This window comes from Neovison vison, chromosome 6 (assembly GCF_020171115.1).
Source record: "Neovison vison isolate M4711 chromosome 6, ASM_NN_V1, whole genome shotgun sequence".
NCBI lineage: Eukaryota > Metazoa > Chordata > Mammalia > Carnivora > Mustelidae > Neogale > Neogale vison.
Window position 1 is genome coordinate 173,573,606 of NC_058096.1, and position 13,601 is coordinate 173,587,206.

The 13,601-nt window shown below is 37.4% G+C and overlaps 1 protein-coding gene across 2 annotated transcripts in view; it reads left to right on the forward strand.

The window, feature by feature from the left end:
• Positions 1-13,601, forward strand: part of RAD18 (RAD18 E3 ubiquitin protein ligase) — a 100,027-nt gene that overhangs the window by 30,835 nt on the left and 55,591 nt on the right. For both annotated transcript variants that reach the window (XM_044253103.1, XM_044253104.1), the window contains exons 5-6: positions 8,051-8,388; positions 11,161-11,260. In XM_044253103.1, coding sequence (XP_044109038.1) covers positions 8,051-8,388; positions 11,161-11,260 — 438 coding nt within the window. The remainder of the gene's footprint in view (positions 1-8,050; positions 8,389-11,160; positions 11,261-13,601) is intronic.

Consider the following 13,601-nt stretch of genomic DNA (forward strand, 5'->3'; position numbering starts at 1 on the left):
GGTCTCAGGGTCCTGGAATCAAGCCCTGCGTCGGGCTCTCTGCTCAGCAAGGAGCCTGCTTCCTCCTCTCTCTCTCTGCCTGCCTCTCTGCCTACTTGTGATCTCTGTCAAATAAATAAATAAATAAATAAATAAATAAATAAGAAATACGTTTTATAAGGCTATAGCTGCTGTAGGTAGTGATTCCTCTGATGTATCTGTGTAAAGTCATTTGAAAACCTTCTGCTTATCTATTCATCTGTTGATGAATTTGGATTATTTCCATTTTGTGGTTAGTGTGACAAAAGCTGCTGTGAACATTTGTGTCCAGTCTTTGTGTTCATCTTTGTGTGCATCTGTTTTCATTTCTTTTGGGTACATATCTATGAATGGAATTGCTGGCTTAAATGCTAGGTGTGTATTGAACATCATAAGAAATTGGCACATAGTTTTCCTGCTGGATTGGACCACCTCCACCAGCAGTTTATGAGAATTTCAGTTGCTCTATGTCCCGATTAGCATTTGGTAACATTAATCCTTTTAGTTGTAAACATTTCACTGGGTGTGAAGTGATAACTCATTGTGGTTTTAATTTGCACTTTCTGATGATCAGTGTACATTTTCATGTACTTACTGACTCTTCTTATATCTTTGGGTCTGTTAAATTTTGACCCAATTTTTAGAAATGGTATTTTGTTTTTTTCTTATCAATTTGTAGTTTTCTGTGTATTTTGGTCATATATATGTATTTTTTTCTTCCTGTGTTTGGCTTATCTTTTCATTTTCTAAAGGGTGTCTTGATGAACAGACATTTTAACATTTTGACGAAGTCCATTCTCTCTCTCTCTGTCTTTTTTTAATGATTACTACTTTAAAAAAAAAAAAAAAATCTTACCTAAAAAGTCTTTGCCTGCCTCAGGTTATAGATATTTTTCTCATTTTTTTTTCCTAGAATTGTTACAGTTTTAGCTTTTACACTTAGGCCTGTGAACCTGTTCAGGTTAATTTTTATGTATGATGGAGGTTAAGAGTCAGGATTCATTTTTTTTTTCCTCGACAGATACTTGGTTGCTTGAGCACCATTTATCAAGACTCACTAAATTGCAGTGGTCCTTTGTTGTAAATCAAGTGACTACATGTGTTGGGCTAATTTTGGACATTCTGGACACATTCTCTGTGTCTCTTTCAGCTAAAACTACAGTGTCTTTAATACAATAGCTGTGCTGTTAGGTTCTTAACATTTGTAGTATGAGTACTCAACTTTGGTTTCCTTTAAGACTACTTTCATTCTGGGGCCTTTGATTTCTTGATTTTTTTTTTTTTTAATTTAATTTAATTTTATTTCTTTTCAGTGTTCCAGAATTCATTGTTCATACCCCACACCTAGTGCTCCATGCAATACATACCCTTCTTAATACTCACCCCCAGGCTCACCCAACCCTCTACCCCCTCCCTTCCAAAACCTTCAGTTTGTTTCTCAGAGTCCACAGTCTCTCACGGTTCGTCTCCCCCTCCAGTTTCCCCCAACTGCCTTCTCCTCTCCATTTCCCAATGGCGTCCATGTTATTCTTTATGCTCCACAAGTAAGTGAAACCATATGACAATTGACTCTCTCTGCTTGACTTATTTCACTCAGGATAATCTCCTCCAGTCCTGTCCATGTTGATACAAAAGTTTGAGTATTCATCCTTTCTGGTGGAGGCATAATACTCCATTGTGTATATCCATAATACTCCATAATCTTAGAATGAATGTATCATTTCCACCCCCACAAAAGTTGCCTTTTTTGTGCTTGGCATTTTATTGAATCTATAAATAAATATGGAGAAAATGGATATGTTAAAATTGTTGAGTTTTCTAATCCATGTACATAGGATATTTCTTTACTGAGGTCTTTTTTTTTTTTTTCCCAATTTATTTATTTTGCTACTGAGGTCTTTTTTTAAAATTTCCCTTAACAAGGGCACCTGGGTGTCTCAGTTGGTTAAGCATCTCTTTCGGCTCAGGCCATGATCCCAGGGTCCTGGGATCCAGCCCTGAATTGGGCTCCCTGCTTTTCAGGGAGCTGCTTCTCCTTCCTCTGCCTGCTGCTCTGCCTCTTTATGCTTTCTATCTCTCTGTCAAATAAATAAATAAAATCTTTTAAAAAATAGGATAAAATAAAATTTCCCTCAGCAGATTTGGTGGTTTTCAAGATATAAATTTTATACATTTTTGTTAAATTTTTTCTTAGGTATTTAAAGTTTTTGATGGTATTTCAAGTGGTATTTATTTTAAATTTTCATTTTCTCTTTGCTATCATATAGACATTAATTTTTGTTAACTGATATTACGTTCAGGGTCTTGCAAAAATTCACTTATTCTAGTTGCATGTGGAGTCTTTAGATTATTTTGAACATAATCATGTCACCTGCAAATAATGTTTTCTTTTTTTCCCATTGTTTTTGTGTGTGTGTGTGTATGCATATATGTGTGTTTGTGTGTGTGTGTGTGTGTATTTTGTTGTTTGTGTGTTTTTTTTCTGCCTTACCACAAAAGCTAGAGCCTCTAGTACAATTTGAAGAGAAATAGTGGTAGACATATCTTTTTCTTGTTTTCAGCCTTAGGGGAAGATATCCAAAGTTTTACTAGTGACTATAATATTAGCATAGTTTTTTTTGAAGTTATCTCTTGTCAGATTATGAAAGTTTCCTTTTGGGGGCCTGAGTGGCTCTTGCATCTCACTTGCAGGAGTCAAGCATCTGACTCTTGATCTCTGCTCAGGTCTTGATCTCAAGCTTGTGAGTTCAAGCCCTGTGTTGGGCTCCATGCTGGCCACAGAGCCTACTTTAATTTAAAAAAAAAAAAAAAAAAGTTTCCTTCTATTCCTGGTTTTCTAAAGTGTTTTTATTATGAATGGGTATTGAATTTTTATCAAATGCTTTTTCTGCATTTATTGTAATGATTGTATAGTTTTCTCCTTTATTTTGCTAATGTGGTGAATTAGATTGATTTTTCAAATAGCAAACCAACCAACCTTGTGTTCTTGGAATAAATCCCACTTGGTTATAGTGCATTATTTTTTTTTTATTTGTGTCCAGATTTTATTTGTTAATATTTCATTTATGATTTTTGTGTCTATATTAGACTATAATGTTTTTTTCCTACAATGTACTTGTCAGATTTTGTTATCAAGGTTATGCTAGCTTAATGTGAACTGGGAAATATTATTTTTTAAATTTTCTGGATGATTTTGTGTAACACTGATATTATATTATTTCTTCCAGAATTATTTGGTAAAATTACCAGCAAAACCAACCGGGCCTGGAGTTTTCTATGTAGGAAGGTTTTTTAATTACAGTTCAGTTTCTTTACTAGATAATACCACTCTTCAGATTTTCTGTTTCTTCCTTTTGGCAGTTTTTGATGAGTAGTCTTTTTTAAGAAATTTCTTCATTTCATTTAAAATTTTGATTTTATTGCTATCCTCATATTAATTTCTGTTGGATTCATAATGATGTCTCCTTATAATTCTTTGTTTCATAGTTTGTATTTTCACTTTTTTGTTGTTCAGTCTTGGTAGAAGTTTACTAGTTTTGTTAATTTTTTTCAAAGAACCAACTTTTGGCTTTGCTCAAATCCTCTTAAATGCTTATTTTCTATTTCATTAATATCTATTATTACTTACTTCATTATTTGCTCTTCATTACCTAATGTTTTAAGTTGGAAGCTTTGAGTGTTGATTTTCAGTTTTTCTATTAAGCTATATGTTGTTTTAGCAAACATCCAAGTTGTCATTCAACTCAGAATATTTTCTAATTTGCATTGTGTTTGACCTAAAGAGTTATTTGAAAGTGTGGTGCTTCACACACTTAATGTGTCTCTTAAAAGTTTGGAGATTGTCTAATTTTTTTGTTACTGGGTATCACATGAAGTCACAGTGGTCAGAGTAGATACACTGAATTTTTTCATCCCTTATAAATTTGTTGAGATTTACTTTATGGCCCAGAATGTATAATGGGCCATGTATATTTGAAAAGGATATGTATTCTGCATTTGTCAGTTGTAATATTTTTTGTTAATTACATCAATTTGATTAATTGGGTTGGTTCAGATATTCTGTATTCTTACTGATTTTTATCTGTTTTGTAAGTTAGAAAGGTGTGTTTAGATTTATACATACTATTATTTAAACCAAACAATATTATGAATGGGCTGTTCCTCCTTTTAGTTCTGTGAGTTTTTGCTTTATATATTTTGAAGCTATGCTTTTAAGTGAATATAATTTATGATTTTTATGGCTTTGAATTAAATTGACCATTTTGTCAAAATGAGATATCCCCTTCTACGTCTCATGATACTTTTTGCCTTAATGTTATCTTTTACTTATAATGCCGTATCAGCTTTCTCTTCATTAGTGTTTTCGTGGTACATCTGTTCCCATCCTTTTATTTTTAACCATCCTGGGTCTTTATATTTAAAGTGTTTTGGGACGCCTGGGTGGCTCAGACCGTTAAGCATCTGCCTTCATTTCAGTCATGATGCCAGGGTCCTGGGATGGAGTCCCACATCAGGCTCCCTAGTGAACAGAGAGTCTGCTTCTCCCTCTTCTTCTGCTTGCCACTCCCTCTGCTTGTGCGCACTCTCACTCTCCCTCTCTCTCATAAATAAATAAAATCTTAAAAAAATTAAAGTGTTTTTTTTCACACAGTATATAGTTATAACTTTTGTATCTTATTTTTTAATCCAGTCTGACCATCTTTGTATTTTGGAGTCTGTATCCATTACATTTAATGTGATTACAATTTGCCATGTTACTTTTTGTTTTCTTTCTCCATTTGCTCCTTAAAAAAAAAAAATCGTTTCTTTATTCCTGCCCATTCTTTTCAATATTAATATTAAGAGTATTTTTATTATTTAATTTCTTTTGTTAGTTTTTACCTTATATCTCTTAGTGTCACTCTTTTTTTTTTATTTATTTGACAGAGATAATAAGTAGGCAGAGAGGCAGGCAGAGAGAGTGAGAGGGAAGCAGGCTCCCTGCTGAGCAGAGAGCCTGATGCGGGACTCGATCCCAGGACCCTGAGATCATGACCTGAGCTGAAGGCAGCGGCTCAACCCTCTGAGCCTTACTCTTTTAAGTCCTTACTGAAAAAATTACAAAATATATCCTAATGATAATGTACCATAAATTAGTACTTTTATTATGTCCTGAACAATTCAAGAACTTCACAGTATTTTTATATTATTCAGTCTCCCTTATTTTGCTATGTTTTTGTATGTATTTTATTTCCATGTGTGTTATAAATCCTGTAAGATTGTTAGTGTTGTTGAAAACCGTCAGTAGTTTTGTTTTTGAGCGCATATTTACCATTTCTGGAGCTGTTGATTCTTGCCGACATTTTTGTGCTTCCCTCTAAAATTGTTTCCCTTAAGCTGAAGTACATGTCTTGTAGTATTTTTTGTCTGCCAGTGAGGAATTCTCTTTGCTTTTCTTAGTTTGAGAGTGTATTTTGCTTTCACTTTAGAATACTGTTTTTTTTTTTTCTTTTTAAAAAGATTTTATTTATTCATGAGAGATAGAGAGAGAGAAGCAGAAGCAGAGGGAGAAGCAGGCTCCCTGGGGAACTCCATCCAGGATCCGGGACAACATGATCCAGGATCATGACCTGAGCTGAAGGGAGACACTTAATGGACTGAGCCACCCAGGCTCCCTAGAGCACTATTTTCAATGGAAAATAGAACTCTTGGTAGTTTTGCTTTTTAAATATGTCATGATGTCATTCTGTTATCTTCTTGCTCTCATTGTTTTTGTCGAGAAGTAAATAATGTTTTTATTATTTCTTAGAGCAGTGGTTCTCAGCTGGGAGTGATTTTACTTTCCCTTTACCCCTCCCCCAGGGGACATTTGGTAATGTTTGGTTACATTTTGGTTGTCTCAACCTAGAGGAACTGACGTTCCTACAATGCACAGAACAGCAAAAGAAGTATCTGTTTCAAAGTGTCAGTAGTGCCAAGGTTGAGAAACCATGCTTAGAGGTACCATGGCTTTTTTTTTTTTTTTTTTTGGTTATGTACAAGAATTTATTTCTTTTATTTTTTTAAAAGTTTGATTAATACATGCCTAGGTTTTATTTTCTTTATTTATCCTTTTTGGGATGGATTTTAATTCCTCCTAACAGTATGCTACCTTTTTATTCTTTTTTTTTTCATCTTTTTTCTTTAATATTCATCACAGTAATTTTTTAAAAAAATTTTTATTATTTATTTGACAGAGAGAGATCACAGGTAGATGGAGAGGCAGGCAGAGAGAGCGAGAGAGGGAAGCAGGCTTCCGCCGAGCAGAGAGCCTGACGCGGGACTCGATCCCAGGACCCTGAGATCATGACCTGAGCCGAAGGCAACGGCTTAACCCACTCAGCCACCCAGGCGCCCCTATCACAGTAATTTTGAAGTCCTTCTAATGCCACTCTTTGGATCACCTCTGGATCCACTTCCATTGACTATTTGAGCTTTTTTTTTTTTTTTTAAAGATAGTTCGGAGGCTAGACATTTATTTATTTATTTATTTGAGAGAGAGAGAGACAGTGAGAGAGAGTATGAGCGAGGAGAAGGTCAGAGAGCGAAGCAGACTCCCCATGGAGCTGGGAGCCTGATGTGGGACTCGATCCCGGGACTCCAGGATCACGCCCTGAGCCGAAGGCAGTCGTCCAACCAACTGAGCCACCCAGGCGTCCCGACTATTTGAGCTTTTAATTAGTGGCTAATTTCTTGCTTCTTTGCATGTCTAGTCATTTTTAAATGTGTTCCGATGAAATGTTATAGAGACTGTGAATTATCTTCCTTTGAAAGATGTTGGATTCTGGGACGCCTGGGTGGCTCAGTTGGTTAAGCAGCTGCCTTCGGCTTAGGTCATGATCCCGGCGTCCTGGGATCGAGTCCCACATCGGGCTCCTTGCTCGGCGGGGAGCCTGCTTCTCCCTCTGCCTCTGCCTGCCATTCTGTCTGCCTGTGCTTGCTCTCTCCCCCCCCCTCTGATAAATAAATAAAATCTTTAAAAAAAAAAAAAGAAAGAAAGAAAGATGTTGGATTCTGTTCTCACGTGGCTAAATTATCAGCTCTTCACTTTTTTTTTTTTTTTTTTTTTTAAAGTAGGCTCCAGGCCTGGTATGGAGCCCGGTGTGAGGCTTAATGCACTGTACTGTGAGATCAAGACCTGACGTGAAATTGAGAGTCAGACATTTAGCTGACTGAGCCATCCAGGCTTCCCACCAGCTCTTCACTTTTATTCTGTTAGGGCCTTATTTAGTTTTTTGCTGGTTTGGTCTATTTATGTTTTATATTTCCAGAATATGGTCCTTTATCCTGAGATATGGCCTTTGTGGGGTTTTAACTGAATGTCTGGGATCTTTACCAATATCTTTCCAGTTTGGCTGTGCTCAGACTCCCAACAACTTTTCACTGACCTTGGGAATCTCAGCTTCTCAACATGTGCTTCTTACAAGAGTCTCTTGTTTTCTCTCTTAGGCTTTTGCAGCCCTGGAGATGATCAGGAATGGATGAGAATTTGTGCAGATTTGGGGGGTTCTCTTTCTATGGGTACCCCTAGTCCAGCACCCTACCCCTTCAATCAGAACTCTCATCTCTCTTCCCTCTGGTCTCTATTTGGACTTCATTTCAATACCTAACTCCAGAAGATGCTGGGGAAGTTCTTAGGGGAATGTTGGATCACCTCATGTTTCCCTTTTCTTTCACTGACTACAGCCTTGCATTGATGATAGTCCATGCTAGAAACATTTGTTTTGTATGTTTTGCTCAGATCCTAAAGTTGTGTATGGTTGGAGAATAAGTCTCACACTAGGTATTCTTTATGGCCAGTTGCTAAAGTATCTCCATTTTCCTTTATAAAAGATTAACTGCCTTTTAAGTCAGATTTGTTGCTTTGAAGAAATGCTGGTTTGATTGTCATTATGGAGTAAGTTTGGTATTTCACAGAAGCAAGTGTTAATTGGATGAACAGCTTATGTTTACAGTTTACTTATTGTATATAATTTGACATCTTCATTATCCATTGTGTTTTTTGTGCTTCAAGGAATCATCTTTTGCAGTTTGCCTTGGAGTCACCACCCATATCTCCTGCTTCCTCCTCTTCAAAGAACCTTGCTGCCAAAGCACACACTCCTGTAGCCTTCAGACATTCTTTAAAGCAAGGAAGCAGGTTAATGGAAAATTTCTTGATCAGAGAAACTGGTGGTTCTACATCAGAGTTGTTGCTAAAAGAGAATGAGATTAAATTCATCCCTCAGAAAGAGGTGAGCACTTCTTCAAAGACCAAGGAGACACCTTCCATAGAAAAGGCAGCTCTGTGTTCCTTAGATGGTCATGTTCCTGAGACACCCTCTACATCAACTTTGAAACAGGTTACCAAAGGTAGGAAATTATTTTCATATATGTATTTTCTTACTTAAGGGAAATCTTTTCATCCCATATGACCTGAGAATAAATAAGCATCTTGAGGGGGATGGAATGGGAAAAGACAAACCACATTTCACATTATAACAGTCTCGGGAATTGATGTAAGTAAGCAGTGCTGCAAGATATTTTTATACTCTTTCTCTCTCACAGAATAGGAATTCAGGCTGATTGCTGGAAAAATGAAGCAGTTTTAATTAGCTCATATTTTAACTATGGCAGTCGCTTTCTAATTTTCAGCTTTTAATTTCCCTCCTCATCTGTCATATCAGTTCCAGTTTAATCTTAAAGAGCTCCTTTTATCTTCTTATGCCCCTCTTTGAAACTTCCAAGCTGTTCTGACTGGCATTTATAGCTATAGACAATTAGACCCCTCCCCTAGATGTCTGACCTTATTTCTTACCTCTTCATCTCAAAAATCCTCCTGCAGTAGCCACGCTAATCTTCCCATTATTCCTTGAATAAACCCAGAGATTGGAAAAACTACAAGCTGTAGGCCAAATTTGGCTTTACACCTATTTTTGTAAGTAAAGATTCACTAGAAAATAGCTGCACCCATTTGTTGACATACTGTTGATGAATGCTTTCATGCTCCATGGCCGTGGTTAGTAGTTATAGCAGAGACCATCTAGCCTGCAGAGCCTAAAATCTCTACTAGCTGGCCCTTAACTAAAAAGGTTTGCTGGGACGACTGGGTGATTCATTATGTTAAGCATCCAAGTCTTGATTTTGGCTCAGGTCATGATATCAGGGTTGTGAGATCGGACCCCATGTTGGGGTGTCTGTGCTCAGCAGGGAGCATGCTTGAGATATCCAGTCCCCACCCCCACCGTGCTCACTCATGTGCATGCTCTTGCTCTCTCTCTCTCTCTCTCTCTAAAAAAAAAAAAAAGTTTTGCTAACCCCTGTTTTACCTTTTTATACTCTACTCAGATCCTAATCATTCTTTAGTTATGTTAGGGGATATTGACATCTCACATCATGAAAGTGTTACAGCACTTGTTTTCTGGGCTATTTTGTTTATAGTTTGCTTTTTTGATGAATTAGCTTGTTTAACTTATGTTTCCATGTCTCCTCTTACCTGTGAAGTTCAGGGCACCTTTTAGGCAGACACTAAGATATCTTTGGTACACCCACATCACACATAGTGCAGGGCTGTTAGTAGTTATTTATTTTAGTTTTTAAAAAATATTTTATTTATTTATCTGAGGGAGAGGGAGAGAGAGAGCATGCATAAGAAAGTGCAAATGGCAGGGAAGGGCAGAGGGAGAAGGAGAAGCAGATTCCCTGCTAAGCAGGGAGCCTGGCGATGCAAACTCTATTCCAGGACCCTGAGATCATGACCTGAGCTGAAGGCAGATGCTCAACTGACTGAGCCACCCAGGTGCCCCACTATTAGTGGTTATTATTATTTTTAAAAAATATTTTATTTATTTACTTGACACAGAGAGAGAGAGAGAGAGAGAGAGATCGCAAGTGGGCAGAGAGGCAGGCAGAGAGAGAGGGGGAAGCAGGCTTTCCGCTGAGCAGAGAGCCCGATGTGGGGCCCGATCCCAGGACCCTGAGATCATGACCCGAGCCCAAGGCAGAGGCCTTAACCCACTGAGCCACCCAGGCACCCCGCTATTAGTGGTTATTAAACTTAGGTTAAAGTTAGCATATTAGTAGTCAAGGGTTTAAATTTTGTAACGAGATGCGCTTGGTGGCTTAGTTAGTTAAGGGTATGCCTTCAGCTCAGGTCGTTATCCCAGGGTCCCAGGATTGAGCCCTGCATCAGGCTCCCTGCTCAGCAGTGGAGCCTGCTTCTCCCTCTACCACTGTTGATGTCACTCTCTCACTATCTCTCTCTCAAATAAATAAATAAAATAAAATAAAATTTTTTGTAAGGATATGTGAATCTTGCATTTCCTACATATATTTTGTTAGTCTATCAGTTGACAGTTCTTGTAGTGTTTTTAGCTTGATAGTTAACTTTTTTCCCCAACAGACCAATTTTTTCAAATAAAATCTTAACCGCGAACTGTAACACATAAAATCGCTAAAATTGGTCCTGCTCCATTGAAGTAGAGATGGAGGGCCTGACCTTCTGCTTCACCCCTGCCATTATCATGGTGGCCTCTGAGCCCCAAGATTCTTCCACAACTTCATCAAACTGCAACTTCATCAAACAGTTTGACAGTGATTGTGTTTCCTAAAGGCAATACTACATTTGTAATTACAGATAAGAGCTAAGTTATTAAATTTGTAACCATTGTTAATTTTGATAGTAGTTGGCCCAAACCAACAAATGTTTCAGTTTAGTTTTGCATAGCTTCCTGTCCCCAGCCAGGTTTATCTTATTCATGTTGTTATGATTGCTATAGTGCTGCAGATGAATGGCTCCTAAGACAGAAAAACTTAAGATTAGTTCTATAGGTCAGTCACCCCTCAGTAAAAAAGACTTAACCAAATCATTTTCTGATAAATGAATCTCCAGACTTCTTTGCAATCTCTTCTGTAAGCCCCAGATTCTAATTATGTGACTTACCACAACTTAGTCATTACTCAGTGAATAGTCTCTCCCAGTCCTGTTGCCCTGAGGTGTCATTCTTTTTTTCTTCTGCTTCCTAAGTGCATGTTAAGGTTGGGATTCTTTTTTTTATATTAATTGCTGAAAGATTACAGGTTATACATTATTTTTGCCCTTTATGTAAATAATAAAGTCTCTCTTTCTCTTTTTAAAAATTACAGTGGATTGTCCCGTTTGCGGGGTTAATATTCCAGAAAATCACATTAATAAGCACTTAGACAGCTGTTTAACACGTGAGGAGAAGAAGGAAAGCCTCAGAAGGTAAGAAAGTTAAGCATAACCTTTGAGTTACCTCAGCAAGGTACTTCTTATGATTTTTAAACTATTTTTCACCTCTTCCATTCTGGCTTCTTCATCCTGAGGGTTATTTCCCATACGCCATGAGAATCCGGTGACCTGCATTTCTCCTTAGAAGTGTTCCTTCCTGGGGTGCCTGGCTGGCTTAGTCAGTAGATCATGTGACTCTCAACCTCAGGGTCCTGAGTTCAGGCCCCACATTGGGCACTTTTTAAGCCCACTTAAAAAAAAAAAAAGTGTTTCTTCCTGAGGAATGAGTTTCAAGTATAGAGGCTGAATATTTTCTCCTTATTGAATAGTGAGAAATCAGCACTGATAGTCTTGCTTGGACTGCTCTTTTTCTAGATGCATCTGTCATATTCTAATATATTTAGTTTTGTCAGTTTATCCAAAGACATACTCATCCAAATGTAATTAAGTTCAAGTTCCAATAGTGGTTCCAAACCCTGCTCCTTGGAATACTGTAGTCCTGCCATTTGCTCTGTCTTGCAGTTTAGAAGCACTGTATATCATATTTCTTAGGGAAAGATTCATTATACCAGTTAGTGTATTGAAGGCTTTGAGAAGTCCTGTATCAATGCAATTGTTGGGTTTTGTTTAATCTAGTGAGTACTACATTTACTTGACCCAAAAATCTTTTTTTTTTTTTTTTAAGATTTTATTTATTTATTTGACAGACAGAGATCACAAGTAGGCAGAGAGAAAGAGAGAGAGGAGGAAGCAGGCTCTCTGCTAAGCAGAGAGCCCGATGTGGGGCTCTATCCCAGAGGCCTGGGATCATGACCCAAGCCAAAGGCAGAGGCTTTAACCCACTGAGCAACCCAGGCACCCCAAAATCTTTTTTTTTTTAAAGGTTTTATTTATTTATGAGAGAGAGAGAGAGCAAGAGCGAGAGCATGAGCAGGGGAGGGGCTCCGCTGAGCAGGGAGCCTGCTGTGGGGCTTAATTGCAGGACCCTGAGTCATGACCTGAGCCAAAGGCAGACACTTAACCCACAGGGGCACTCAGGCACCCCTTGACCCCAAAACCTTTTTATCCTCATAATTTACTTCTTACAAAGCTGATTTGTAGAGATATGCTTAGGGGAACATTGAACTGCATTTCCATTTAGTTACATCCTGGTCCTGGGGTCTGGTCACATAAAATATACTATGACATTTAGAACATTTTATCCACAACACCCTGGCAGGCCATTTCTTTGATAGGGGTGACAACCCTTAACCCATTCTATGTAGAATTGTGTCAGAGTTGATTCAAAAACTGTTCTTCCTTTTGATGTCTTCAGATTCTGAAGACTCCTAAATGCATTACTCACTTTCACTAAATCATGGATCAAGGATCAGTGTTATCTTCACATTTTGGGAATCATCTGTCAGGCTTCATATTTTAAAATTCTGGATAGAAATTGTTGATTTCTGTTGGTGCTTTTCATGGTAAATGCCATTAAACTGTTGAGTTTCCCATTCGAATTTCACAGTCATGAGTTTAATGGTCTATCCTTGATAAAATTACTGAACTGTCCCTGACAGTGTGCTTGTATAAACTCCTACAAAATGGTTTAGCTCTTGCTACCCACTGTGATTTTATTTAGCTGTAATCTTACCTGTCTCATAGAGCCCACTGGGCAGTTTTCAGAAAAACGTACTTTCTTGAGGGTTTTAGGTCTTTCTATGATAAATAGTTATCTCTGGCTTTTAGACTTTATTGATAAAGCATAAAAGAAATAATTTAGGGAATGGTACTGTTGGTTAGTAGAAAAATGTTTGGTTGTTTTCATTCTACATATATGCAATTGTACTATTTCTCTCAGTGTAGTCTTTGGGCGATTTATATCAGATTACTCTATGGAAGCTTGTTAACATAGATTTTAGGTCTCCACTTCTAAATGTAATCAAAATTGGGGGATGGTGTGGAGGTGTGACCAAGAATCTACAATTTAATAAACTCCCTTGGTGATTCCAAGATTTACTCCAGTTTGTGTAGTATGGCCTTGAAGGTGAACTAGATATATGCAAGTCCTTTGTAAAATCTCAGGATTGTTTTGTTGGTTTTTTTTTTTTTTGGATAAACTGTTTACTTTCAAGTGCTTATTAGTTTTTACTGGAAACTTTGGTATTTAAATTTTGGAATATTGGAATTTTAATGACTACTTTGAATGAGTATTTATTAAGCACCTAATTGCCATGGTGTTGAGCCAAGTAATGTACTCAGAGAGCCAGTTTATAATCAGATTAAATAGTTTAAAGCTCACTAAGGAGTTCTGTTTTTAGAATTGTCCAAATCATTGATACCCTTAGGTAGCTTG